Source organism: Parambassis ranga, chromosome 10 (genome assembly GCF_900634625.1).
Source record: "Parambassis ranga chromosome 10, fParRan2.1, whole genome shotgun sequence".
Classification (NCBI taxonomy): Eukaryota; Metazoa; Chordata; class Actinopteri; family Ambassidae; genus Parambassis; species Parambassis ranga.
In genome coordinates, this window is record NC_041031.1 from 21447818 (window position 1) to 21461491 (window position 13674).

The window sequence follows — 13674 nt, forward strand, 5'->3', positions numbered from 1 at the left end:
CAATGAAAAAATAAATAAATAAATAAAAAATAAATATTACATAAACTTAATGTGTGTGCTTCTCAGCACATCAGATCATCATCAAAATTAGTATATTTATGTATATACTGCCAAACTTCCAGGGCCATTGAATTGTCATTTGTCAATTACTGTAATGTAGAGGCTAAGTAGACAGCTGGCTAAGCTTGATTTCTTATATTAGCACTAGTAAAATACTGTCTGTAAATGATGTTAATCTTAGTCAAAATACTCATAATGTAGTGGTTCATAATTTGCTATGGGAACTAGATGTTGCAATTCACCTAATGGCCACAGGTGTCACTATAATTTGTTTTAATACATGCCCTAGATTTCTGATTATAGTCCACAATTAAACATAGAAGTCTATAATAATAAAAAAAGATGCCTGCTGAATATACTGTTAAATCTTCCTTGTTATAGAGACAAAATAATTTTTGACGAAAAAAAAAAAAAATGGAGGATGCGGCTCGCACCTTTTCATAATAATACATGCAGGAAAATAAAAGCCAAATCTTTTCAGCAGGTGCGATGGATGTGCCTGCCTGGATCAACATGTATCATGAGGACAGTTAAGAGGCTTAACCAGCAACCCAGGCAACTTGCAGGATCTGTGCAGAAACCAACCGTATCACAAACACATTGAATTTCTTTGCGTCTGCTCAGTGATGTAACGGCAAACACTGCCGTGCTGTGAATCAGTTGTCTGTAACCTCGGATGCTTTTGAGGCGAGGTCGTATTTCTGCTGAGCTGAATGCACCTGGATGTTCTCCTAGCATTGTATATTGTACATTGTGTGCAACCATGCACAGGAAGGCTGACACCTCTATGTGTGTCATATTGTGTTAGAATGCTAATATTTTATATAATTTTTCGCACAAATAGGCCCAATTAGCAGTGAGATATTTCTTTAATCAACACAAGAGACCATGACAGATTAGGTTGTGAGGTTTACATCCTGGTTTCCCTGCTGAAGCTCACAGGGATGACGCTGTGTGTGTGTGTAACAACTCTGCACTGCACTGCAGAGCGGCTCTGTTTGCTGCAGTCACGACTGCCCCATAGAAACAACTAAATAGAGGACAGCAGGACAGGAAATGGCTGACAGGATGATTTCTAATCGTCTGCTTCCTCCTCTGGCTTTAGGGTGTACAATTAATCAGCAGAGTTTAAAAAAAAAGAAAAAGACAAAGATTAATACAGCCATGTTTAACTGACATCAGTCTTCCCGAAGAGCAGTTTTGAGGCTTCAGCTGTTGCCCTATTGGCAGTTTGTGATGCCGGTTAATTCGAAAATGGACAGAGGTCAAGTGTGAGAAGAACTCATGATGGCAGACGGGTAGCATCCTCTGAGGCCCGCCATCTGTTACTTCACATTTCCACACCTGACCCATACTATGAATGGCTGTTAAAAAAAACCTGGATCCAAGCTGTAAACATGTTTTTTTCTGCTGTAAATATGGTCATTTTACCTGCGTTTTACCTGCAACTCTATAGGAATTGCTGCTTATCAGATATAAATACAGCTAGTTTATGTTCATATAATGTTAATTTTCATGTTCACGTATATCATCCGCCCTTATTAATTAGGGAAATACTGCTTCTGTCCGTGATATACTGTGAGTTCATAGATGGGAGTGTGACTGACTGAGGCATGGCACAGTCTTAGTGAGCAGCAGGCTCTCCCAGATGGATTATTCCTTGTCACTGATTCTGTCTGAGGGATCCATAGACAGAATATCTTCCTATCTGGGGCAAAGGAATGGAGGGTATGCACTTTTGTGACCCTGAGTGTGCGATGGTAGTAGTGGGTAGCCATTATATGAACGGTTGAAATGATTATTTATGGTTATTGGTTAATGATCTCTGGGACCTAATAAAAAAAAATACATTTAACATGTAAGTAGCTGAAGAGTTTGGATAATGCAGTGTTTTTGATCAGGCGTGTTTTGAGTGACAGTGAATACAGTTTATAGAATGTAGCCCTATAGATCTGTATGTCTTACTGCTTGAGCACATTGTTATTGTATTCTTGATGTTTCTACTAGCAGCAGCTAGCAGCAGCGACTGTTTTGGGCCAAAGATCTGATTAACCCAGTGTACACTATGACACCGAGTCCCGGGCTGACTCTAAATGTGGGGAACCAGTTTTAAAAGATATGCTTATAGGGGAGGGACAGCTAGTGGCGTATTGTACTCGACAGATGAAGGAACATATTGGACACATGCCTGTTATTTCTGTCAGGAGATGGTGGGGACCCGATCAGGCCAAAGTGGTTAAATAGTGTAATATAAGTTTTATGATTATGATGGTAAGCATGTCCTCCAGAGTCTAGTTTTTTTTTAAATCCTTCTTGGGAACTTTGTAAATCTCATTATATTTGGTCTCAGAAAGCAGTTTGAACTTCTTCTGCACAGGCCGGCTGCATAGTGTAGCCAGCTATGGGTCAGAGAGCCAACCAAATGACTGAAGCGATTGCCTCGCTCTGCACACCTGTGTAAAAAGTCCCGGTCATTACCTTCCTCTGGATGTTTTGTTGTTTTTATTTTTATCCATTTGTCCCGCCCTCCTCGGGGCTGTTTCACTCCACACCAGGTTGAATAAAACTCATGGCCTTGGGGGGCTTTGTGAAACGAACACACATGTTCCTGGTGTGGGAATGATGGGAGACCAGAGACCAATCCGAACAGCAGTGATGTCCTGCGCACATCATCAGTGCAGTCACTGACATGTGAATCACAGTCTAGCCAGGCGGAAAATTGCCAGCGGCCTCTTAATAGGGTGCTGTTTAACCAGGGGAAGACTGGGAACAGGGACTGTCCATTAGTGTGGGTGTGTGTGTGCGGGAGGGAGAGAGAGAGAGAGAGAGACCTTGTTGGTTGTGAAGCTGAACCCTTCCAGAGCATAGATGTACTGCAGTGCAGTGTTAGAACTGTAACACCCACCTGTTTACATAAAGGTTGTTCAAACTTTGAGAGATGATTTGTTGCTGCAATAACATCTGAAAAACTACACAGTCATAACTTTTTAATTTTTACTGCCCTTCTGCAGACAAAAGGGTTGAAAATATGGTGAGGAGACACAATAACACAAGCACCGTTAGACTCATCTCTATAAACCTGTAATCTGTCAGTGCTGTCTTTGTGCAGATGTGTCTGTAAAGTTTGTTTTGTTTGGCGAATCATGACAGATTTCAGACTTCTGTTTGACGTTATATTCCAGCCTGTGGTAACTCTAGAGGTTGAGTGAAATGTTAGTAAAAGCTACTGAAGGTTCATCCTGGTCATTTTCATTCAAGAGCTTGAAGCTCTCTATGCAGATTGACTGACTCTTTGAACCTCCCTCAAGTGGCCATTTAATGAACTGCAGTTTTTAACATTTGAAGCTGCCTTCGGTCTCAGACCTGGAGGTTGTTGCTTGGTCCAAACAGATGCAGTTCTAGCAAGGGGTAGCCTTTTTGACTTCCATCCATCATTGACCCCTTAATTTATTTATATAGGTTTTTTTAATTTTTTTAATATAATGACTGGTAATCTGAATCAGTAACACTTCCAATCTTCGCCTGAAAATTGTACCTAGCAGAAGGACTTTTTACTCGTGAGAACATTTAGGAAATTATGGAGATGTTCAGAGAAATTACATTTCTGTTTAGTTCCATCTAGGGATGTAAACAGTTAATCGACTTTAGATTAATGGTCGTTAAGAATTTAATCGATTAAATCTAATCACCCCGGCAGTATTTTAGTTTTGGATTTTTTTGAAGATGTTACGATGAGTGGCAGCCTCAGTTCTGCTTGGAGTGTCGTTTCTGTCTCTACATGCTTGTGCATTTCCTAATGCTAATTAAAACTAATTAGCAGCCTAGCCTTGCTGGTATGTTGACAGTGTTTGTTTTCTGTGCTGCGTGATCTCTGTGCGCATGTAGCAGTGCTCCGTCAGAATATAGTCCCAAAATAGATCAAGCTAGGAGACTGCCGCGTGATGATCTGCATTTTCAATCGTGCTCGCTGTGAATACGCAGCTCACATGAAGTACTTGGAATTTCTTTCCTTTTTAATCAGGATGCTAGTTGAATAGAACACGCTGTAAACAAGCTGCACACACGCCTGACTCCTGGACATGTCTGTATGAGGAGCGACAACACATTCAGACGTATATGTTTCTGGACAGGTAACATCTTAATGTGACTGTTCTAAAGGAGGCCCTGTAATAATGTAAATAGCCCACTAGGTTGATAAAAGATAATATGCAACAGCTGAGCCATATTTTATTCAATTGATTTTGTTATACTACATAAATGTCATTGTCTGTACTGTATCCCCAATGGTACAGCAAATCACTCATTAAGGAATATGATATGCAGTTTTTATTCAGTAAACAATATTTAGCTTTTAATCTTAGTGAAACTGAGGGAAATTCAGGCCCAGGAAAATCACTGCTTATTAATTATCTTTAATCGATCGATAAGGTCATTCAACTAACAATTAATGAATTCATCGATAATTTGCATCCCTAGTTCCATCTCAAGTAGAAGTCGCTGTCTAATAGCGATTTTTTGTGATTTTTGGCTGTCGCAGACGAAAGACGACCATCGTAGGAGAATTGTGGCGATATCTTTGGTCGTGGTCTTACGTCCCACTCTGAGGCAGGTTTCACGATGGCCGTGGTCAGCGTCTTGCGACCTAAGATAAAGTTCTAGCGGTGTCTCACAGTGTGTCAGCTGCTACGACCTGTCACCCCGCGTCCACATCCTCCTCCTCGCATGTTGACGTACGCTGTAACCTGATCGCCTGCGATTCAGTACATGGTCATCGTACAATCTGCACGCATCGAACATGACGCCGTACCAAAGTTTATTACATTCACGTCGCATAGTGTGTCATGCAATGGTCTTATAAGATTGATAAACATCGCACAGTGTAGAGAGGCCATAAGAATCACAGGTAGAAACTCCATTCTTATTGTATTTGTAGTAACAATAATAAAGAAAAACAAAAAATCACCATGTGCACTGATTGAATGTTGTTCATTAGGATTTTATTTTTTGGAGGCAAATCAATGAATATATGTACTTTATACAGTATATGAGGAGCACATCTCTACAGTTTCATAATGTAAACAATCTCTGAAGAGAAATGTATTCAGTTTAAAAGGAAGCCATAGTCTTCTGTTTTAAACTATTTACATGAATTAAAATATAATTTATAACATCAGATACTTCCGCTTCTATGAAACTAGATTTTAACAATTCAAAAATACTGAAATGCCTTTTGTCTCCACATTCTCAAGACATATGAAATCACACGAAACAGAAAAAAACACCATTTAAAGACAAACTAAGTGGCGTATAAATAAAAAGAAACGCAAAATAAAACCAACATATGTAAAAATATAAAATCTCACTAGCAGTATTTACCTTTTTTTGTTTTTACCAAAAACTAAGTTTAAAAAAAAAAAAGAAGAAAAAAATCATTTATGTGAATTTGATAGTCATTAGATGTAAATAGACAATGAAATCAATGGTAATGAAAAACAACAAAAACAATGTATGCCCTTTATGTCAAAATATTTTCTTCCACCAAACAAAAAAATAATAATAAACACCCACTCACATAAGCAGATTTTGACAGTTTACAGTCCCTACTAAGTGCCTATTTGACATCACCGCTGCCATCAAGTTTAACAGATTACCCATTAGTTTGTGTTGATGTTGAGATGTGACCCAGCCGCTTACAGATCGCACGCAGACGCGAAGTCTGTCCGAGGGCCAGAATGTGGCCGATATTGCAAGCACTCCTGTCCTGGTAGGGGCTCACCTGATGGTGGCGCTAGCTGACAGATACATTGTTTTCTGAACTAAAAAAAAAGAAATGTGATGTAAAAGCAACCAAAACATCTACAAAACTGAATCTGACGAGGTTGTTGAAAGCGAGCCGTGCTCTTTATTGTTGAAGTTTTTTTTTTTTTTTTTTTTTTTCTTTGTTTTTTTTTTTGGTCAACTTGCCTATCAGGTTTAATGGTTTTCTTGCCATTTTTCATTTTTGTGGAAAGAAAGGTATTGCATTCTGATGAGGGTAGTTCCCTTTGGAAGTTTTTTTTTTTTTTTTTTTTTTTTAATTTTTAAAATTTTATTTGGATTCGTTGTCCTTTGACCTAGGACCTAGACCAAGTGGACAGTGGTATTATTATTATTATTATTATTTTTGAAATGTGTCAACGTGTTCTCAAAACACTGAGGAGAATGATCAACATCAAAGTTTTCTATAAGAAAGTATATAATCATCTAGATATCTACACAAACACACAAATATATATTCATATATATGTATATACTTTTTTTTAATAATATGGCTATTGAAAAAAGTTTTTAATTACGTCAGTAATTAATTAATAATAAACCACATTGGATTGGAAAGGAGAGCTGAAACTGTATTAATAAAAGCTAGTGGTGGCTTCGTTTTCCCTCCCGCCCCCCCGGTTGATTTTTAAGGCTTGCCACAATGAAAACATTTTTGTAGGTTTGATGTCATTCACCTCTTGAACAATGGAGGAAAGCTCACAGGCGCAGAGGCAGCCGCTGCAGAAATCCCAGCACACAAACACAAACAGCGTTCCTAATCCTACATTTTGGGGTCAAAAACAGGAGAAACTAGTGAAAAGCATTGCAATTTGGTCATCATGTAGAAAAATTAAATAGGGGCAGTGAAGCTGGGATTTCTTCAGCGTTAACCTCCGCTGTGTCAGATAGTTAATGGGGTCAAACCAGCGACAACTTTCCTTTTTTTTCCGTCTTCCACCTTCCTTCAACCAGCGAAACGTCTTTAGCTTTTGGCTGTTTGTTTTATTATTATTACTGACTCTAATGTTAAGTGTTGAAAGCATCTCCCATTGACAGACCTGTGCACCATCAAAATGTGGTAATAACATAGTTACAACAGCTTTCAATGAGAAGAAAACATTGTGAAGATATTTCACTATTTGGGACGTTATTTGTGCAAGAGTATACGGTACCACTTGTATATATGATGCAGCTGACCACATTCTTCCTATGGTTTGTTTTTAGGATTTTTTTTTTCAAACAGCAGTCTACATACAGTACAGCAGCCTATTGAATCTGCAGCTCAAAGATTGCCCGTGTTATAACTCAACAACCGACCAGTCACTGTACATTATTACCTCCGTTTTTTCAGAAAGGCTGTCTTAATGATAAGATTATGTATTGCATCTCAAATTGCTCTTTAAGAAAACAGGAAAAAAAACAGCAAAAACAGCAAAGAAACAGAACCTTCTAGCGTGATAGTCTAAAGGGATTTTTTTGTCTTTTGTTTACTACAGTGTTGGACTTTGTGTGAAGTCATTTTTTTCCCTTCATTTCCTCCCTGTACTGAACAAACTCACTGAAACGAAACGTGACCACCTGTCTGATTACCTGTGACCCGCCACCTTTTAACAAAACGAAAACAAAACACACACAATACATTTTATGTTTACAATGAGGCATAGTGCTATATACACATTATATATTCATATATTATATTTTCTGTTTTTAATATGTAAACCAGCACATTCTCTCACTTTTTAGTAGTATACATACTAAGCACAAATACTCATTCAGTTCGCAATTAGTTTTTTTTTTTTTTCCTTTTAAAAGTCGACACTTTGTTTCTCAATCAGTATGTATAGCACTAAATTTAGTTAGTTTTGGACATCAGCGAGCCTGGAGAAGGAATCCCTTCCAGGGCACTTCACTCACTGTTATTTTAAACACTGAATAAGGCGCCTTTGTACTTAGTGTGCGTTCCTAATAAAGTAGAATCAAGTGATGTAAACATTCAATTTTTTGTGTGTTACCAAGGAGTTGATTAGATAGAGCGAGAGGACGAGAAAGAGGGACAGGGTCAAAACGCAGGGGTCTTTAGAAGGGGAGACCTGAAAACGAGGCCTTGAACCCACAGAGACAGAAGTCTAAAGTTAGAGATCGAGAAAGAGTCGAGCTGCGTTTTATTGAAACAAAAAAACATAGGTAAGGAGAGGAGACCAGGAAAATGTAGGAGTGGCGGTGAGTCCCTGCAGAAAACGGGGACCAATCAACCCGCCAAACCACTGATCAACCTCTCACCGACCCGCGAGCATCAGCAGTGTCCAACTCCAACACGAGACAAAGACAAAACACTCAGCTACACGAGGACACACGGTTGAGACTCCAAAAAACGGGACACGCTAAAAACCATTATGAGGCAAGCGAAGGGAAGAGAGAGAGAGAGAGAGAGAGAGAGAAAATATTCCCCCCGAAGTGGGGTTTAGTGGTCGAGGGAGTCGGAGTATTAAAAACATTTCCAACAAAAACCAGTGAGGAGGGGGAGAGCATCCAGTAGAAGAAAGAACGAAAAGGACAGGAGGGGAAGCAGGGATGGATGAATGTGAGGTAGAGATGCTTATCTGATTACAGTACCTCCCGGACGAGAAATCTGTCTCTTGGCCGGTGCTCATTCAGTTTCGTTTTTAGCCGATCCCTTGCTTGTTCCCTGGCTATGTTATTGGTAGCGGTTTGGTACCACCGGGTTGGCAGGCTTGGAGGCTCTCTCCCTTTTTTTTTTTCATGGCATTTTGCTACTGGTTGCATCAGGACTGTGACTGAGGTGCGACCCAGACTGCGCTTTAAGCCAGAACTGGTCAACCACAGATGACTGAGTAAATCGAGTAAAGCACCACAAAACTCCACAATCTTTGGGCAAGCAGAAATGGGGAAACTGTGATGATTACATTCAGATTCTTGAATACATTCCATTGGAACCAAGAGATTCTTTAACTTCTAGCTGTGTCCATGTTCGGTGGGAGGAGGAAAGGTTTCTGTTGTCGATAGTTGGATTTAATTACAGTTTTTTTTGCAATGTAATGACTGATGGACTGAATTAAGATGAGATAAAAGGTGCTTAAGTTAAGTGATGAATTTAAAGTGTGACATGGATGTGGCTACCATCCTTTTCCCCCATATCCTATTTGTCCTGCTTGCTGCAGTCCAAATGTAAACAGGTACTGTTGCATTGGCTGTGGCATTCGAAGGGTGGGGGTGTCCCTGTTGGACACATGTTCAGTTGGACCTTTCAAAGATACATGAAGACTCTTTAGATGTGGGGAAAAATTACCATTTGTCTGCATCTGTAGTTGTTGGAAAAAGAAAATTTGACACTGACTGCCAAAGAAACACAAAGAGATCACTCAGTGCTGGACCATCCAACACCGCCAGCTGTTATGTTCCATGGATAATTTAACCGACTGTTTGTCTGTCTAGTCCTGATGCTGGGTCTCGTTTGACAGAACAGGAACAAAACCCTCTAATGCTAGAATTTGGACAGCATCCTTTCAGAGAGTGTTGGCAGTTGCACAGCCTATGTTAAGGACTGCGAGACCTAATTAGTAGCGTTGTTGCGCATACTTTCAACATGCTAACCACTTGCTAGCTTTCAGTGATCTTCAGCAGCTTGTTTTTTCTCTTCAGTGATTAATTAATCTGATTGGTTGAAGGAGGTTCCAGGCTCGTTGGTTCGTTGGTTGTGAATTTTTTTTTAAGTGCCTGTCCTTTGAAATACTTTGTTTATGTTACAGATGGTGTAGTGTACCGTAACAAACCAACTGCCACATCAGGTTAGCACATCAGTGAACGCTCTTAATCACCAAGGTGCTAAAACAAAGGTGAGTGTACTAACTTAAGCTGTTGAAGACTTTTAATCTGTCGTCAAGAAACCTCCTAAAGTCAAAGGTCTTTAAGAAATTCAAGCAAGTCTAACACAGGTAGTCAAATGTATTTAACTGGATCAGTGGTAACTCCATATTTTAAATTCAGAATAAATAAAAAAAAGTGCTTTTCCAAACATTCCCTCCCTTAGTTTGAACTTAGGCTTCATTTTTCCCAAATCTTCAGTAGAGTCTTAATGTATGAAGCACCTCTCAGACAGCCTGCAGCAGCCAGTAGCAGAAGCCAGAGTAGTCAGCATGGCAGAGATAAAGTGTTGAGAGGGGGGGAAGTGGAGGACAGAAGAGACATTTACCTCCATACAGTGCATAGATCAAATCAAGGAAGCACTACAATTACAAAAACGAAAAAAAGTTTTTTCTTCATTTTAGATTTGTAAACTTTTATCAGTCATCAAATGATTACGTTAAATGTTTTTTTTTGTTATATTCTTTGTCCATTACACACACACAATAGATTTTAAAATTTATAACACCCACAATTTTTCGCTAAAACAAAGCAGAATTTTTTTTTTCTCTGGTTATACAACCGCACAAGCAAACACAGCTTGCATGTTGACCACTCGTGACCGGAAAGAAGGAAGTTTTTCTTTCTTTTTTTTTGTGTGTGGTTTTTTTTCTTCTTTTTTTTACAAAACAAACCGAACAAAGAACACGCACACGCAGGAACACACACCACGAAACGCAACGCAGGGATAGCAAGGATTTTGCTACAGGTCTCTCATGCCCGCTCTTCCAAGGCAGGGCGATGATGTCACCAACACAGACAGGAAGCAGCTTTGTTGTTCAGTTGTTCAGTGGAGAACTGTATCATCATTGTTTGTAATCGTTGTACCATTGCTTTTCAAAGGTCCTGTTTCCTCCGACGTCTCTTAACCCCCTCCCCCCCTCCGGACTCGCTGCGGCATCCTCGTTTTTAAGCAGTATCCTCCGGTGAAAGAAACTTAAAAAACAAGGTCCGTATTGTTACTTTATTCCAATGGTAAAAATGTAAACATTTTGTGAGGTTGCCTTGCACGGAGGTACTGAGTGGCCTGTCTGAGGGCAGAGCCCTGTTGTCGGAGGGGTGACGCTGCAGTTTACTAAGGCTGGCCAGTCAGTGCTGCTGTACTGTCAGCGGTGCAGGGACTTCTGGGCCTCCTTTAGCAGAGTGTCAAAGTCCAGTGCATCATACTTGCTCTTGACAGGGCCTGGACCTGCCTCATCTAATACACAGAAAAAACAAAGTTGTTGTCAAATGCTAGAAACACAAGTTAAATGTCTCCATGTAGGAAACAAACCAATGACATGTCAGCACAGGAGCAGGGATGAGTTAGTATAGGACAATGGGACAATGGGATTTTTCAGTTTTCTCTGCCTATGTAGTCCTGCTTTCTTTCCCCCTCCTCCCTTTCAACCCCTATGCTTTAGCTGATGTATAGCATCTGTGGCTGTCTGGGTGTGTTCATTACCCAGGTCTATGTAGCGTTTCCTTGTCATCCTCCTCAGGCTTGATGGTCCATTCTGGAAAAGGGCATCCCGTTCTCTCCAGTGTTTCTGAACCCCCGGCTGACGGATCTTTATCACCCCACAGCGCTCCCTGCAACCACACAGGTAAAGACACACATTAGGTTAACACTAGGGATGTCCTGTGAGTGAGTGAGTGAGTGAGTGAGTGTGGGAGAGAGTGTGTGTGTGAGTGAGAGAGAGCGTGTGAGAGAGAGAGAGCGTGTGAGTGAGTGTGTGTGTGTGTGTGAGGAAGAGTGGGAGAGTGAGTGAGTGAGAGAGAGAGAGAGAGGGAGAGGGAGAGTGAGCGAGAGAGTGTGAGTGTGAGTGAGAGAGAGTGAGTGTGAGTGAGAGAGAGAGTGTGTGTGTGGGAGAGAGTGTGAGAGTGAGGGAGAGTGAGCGAGCGAGCGTGTGTGTGAGAAAGAATGTGTGTGAGTGAGAGAGAGTGTGAGTGAGAGAGAGAGTGTGAGTGGGAGAGAGTGAGTGTGTGTGTGAGTGAGAGAGAGCGTGTGAGAGAGAGTGTGTGAGTGTGTGTGTGTGTGTGAGGAAGAGTGAGAGAGTGAGTGAGAGAGAGTGAGTGTGAGTGAGAGAGTGTGCGAGTGAGTGTGTGTGTGTGAGGAAGAGTGGGAGAGTGAGTGAGTGAGAGAGAGAGAGAGAGTGTGAGTGAGAGAGAGAGAGAGTGTGTGAGTGAGAGTGTGTGGGAGTGTGAGAGAGTGTGTGAGTGAGAGAGAGTGAGTGTGAGTGTGAGGGAGAGTGAGCGAGAGAGAGTGTGAGTGAGAGTGTGTGTGTGCGTGGGAGAGTGAGAGAGAGTGTGTGAGAGAGTGAGTGTGAGTGAGAGAGAGAGAGTGTGAGTGAGAGTGTGTGGGAGTGTGAGAGAGTGTGTGAGTGAGAGAGAGTGAGTGTGAGTGTGAGGGAGAGTGAGTGTGAGAGTGTGTGAGTGAGAGAGAGAGAGTGGGAGAGTGAGAGTGTGTGAGTGAGAGAGAGTGTGAGAGTGAGGGAGAGTGAGTGAGAGTGTGAGAGTGAGGGAGAGTGAGAGAGTGAGTGAGTGTGTGTGAGAGAGTGTGTGTGAGTGAGAGTGAGTGTGTGTGAGAGAGTGTGAGAGTGAGAGAGTGAGTGTGTGAGTGAGAGAGAGAGAGTGTGAGTGTGTGTGTGAGTGAGAGAGAGAGAGAGTGTGTGAGAGTGTGTGTGGGAGAGTGAGAGAGAGTGTGTGAGAGAGTGAGTGTGAGTGAGAGAGAGAGAGAGTGTGTGAGTGAGAGTGTGTGGGAGTGTGAGAGAGTGTGTGAGTGAGAGAGAGTGAGTGTGAGTGTGAGGGAGAGTGAGCGAGAGAGTGTGAGTGAGTGTGAGAGTGTGTGAGTGAGAGAGAGTGTGAGAGTGAGGGAGAGTGAGAGAGTGAGTGAGTGTGTGTGAGAGAGTGTGTGTGAGTGAGAGTGAGTGTGTGTGAGAGAGTGTGAGAGTGAGAGAGTGAGTGTGTGAGTGAGAGAGAGAGAGTGTGAGTGTGTGTGTGAGTGAGAGAGAGAGAGAGAGTGTGTGAGAGTGAGTGTGAGAGAGAGAGAGAGTGTGTGAGTGAGTGTGTGTGTGTGGGAGAGTGAGAGAGAGTGTGTGAGAGAGTGAGTGTGAGTGAGAGAGAGAGTGTGAGTGAGAGAGAGTGTGTGAGTGAGAGTGTGTGGGAGTGTGAGAGAGTGTGAGTGAGTGAGTGTGAGAGTGTGTGAGTGAGAGAGAGAGAGTGGGAGAGTGAGTGAGTGTGAGTGTGAGGGAGAGTGAGCGAGAGAGTGTGAGTGAGAGTGTGTGTGTGTGTGGGAGAGAGTGTGAGTGAGTGAGTGTGAGAGTGTGTGAGTGAGAGAGAGAGAGTGGGAGAGTGAGTGAGTGTGAGTGAGAGAGAGTGTGTGAGTGAGAGTGTGTGAGTGAGAGAGAGTGTGAGAGTGAGGGAGAGTGAGAGAGTGAGTGAGTGTGTGTGAGAGAGTGTGAGAGTGAGAGAGTGAGTGTGAGTGAGAGAGAGAGAGTGTGAGTGTGTGTGTGAGTGAGAGAGAGAGAGTGTGTGTGAGAGTGAGTGTGAGAGAGAGAGAGTGTGTGAGTGAGAGAGAGTGAGTGTGAGTGAGAGAGAGAGAGTGAGTGAGTGAGAGAGAGAGAGAGTGTGAGTGAGAGTGTGAGTGTGTGTGAGAGTGAGTGTGAGAGAGAGAGAGTGTGTGAGTGAGTGTGAGAGAGAGAGAGTGTGTGAGTGAGTGTGTGTGTGGGAGAGTGAGAGAGAGTGAGTGTGAGTGAGAGAGAGAGAGAGAGTGAGTGAGTGAGAGAGAGAGAGAGTGTGAGTGAGAGAGAGAGAGAGTGTGAGTGAGAGAGAGAGAGTGTGAGTGAGAGAGAGAGAGAGTGTGAGAGAGAGTGTGAGTGAGTGAGTGTGAGAGTGTGTGTGAGAGTGAGTGTG

General features: G+C 41.9%; 1 protein-coding gene across 1 annotated transcript in view; it reads right to left on the reverse strand.

Moving 5' to 3' along the window:
- Nucleotides 1–5974: 5974 nt before the first annotated feature.
- Nucleotides 5975–13674, reverse strand: part of ppargc1b (peroxisome proliferator-activated receptor gamma, coactivator 1 beta) — a 74436-nt gene continuing 66736 nt past the window's right edge. The window contains exons 11-12 of the mRNA XM_028416063.1: nucleotides 11225–11352; nucleotides 5975–10978 (exon numbers count right to left, since the gene is read on the reverse strand). Of these exons, the coding sequence (XP_028271864.1) occupies nucleotides 10887–10978; nucleotides 11225–11352 (220 nt within the window). The 3' untranslated portion in view covers nucleotides 5975–10886. The remainder of the gene's footprint in view (nucleotides 10979–11224; nucleotides 11353–13674) is intronic.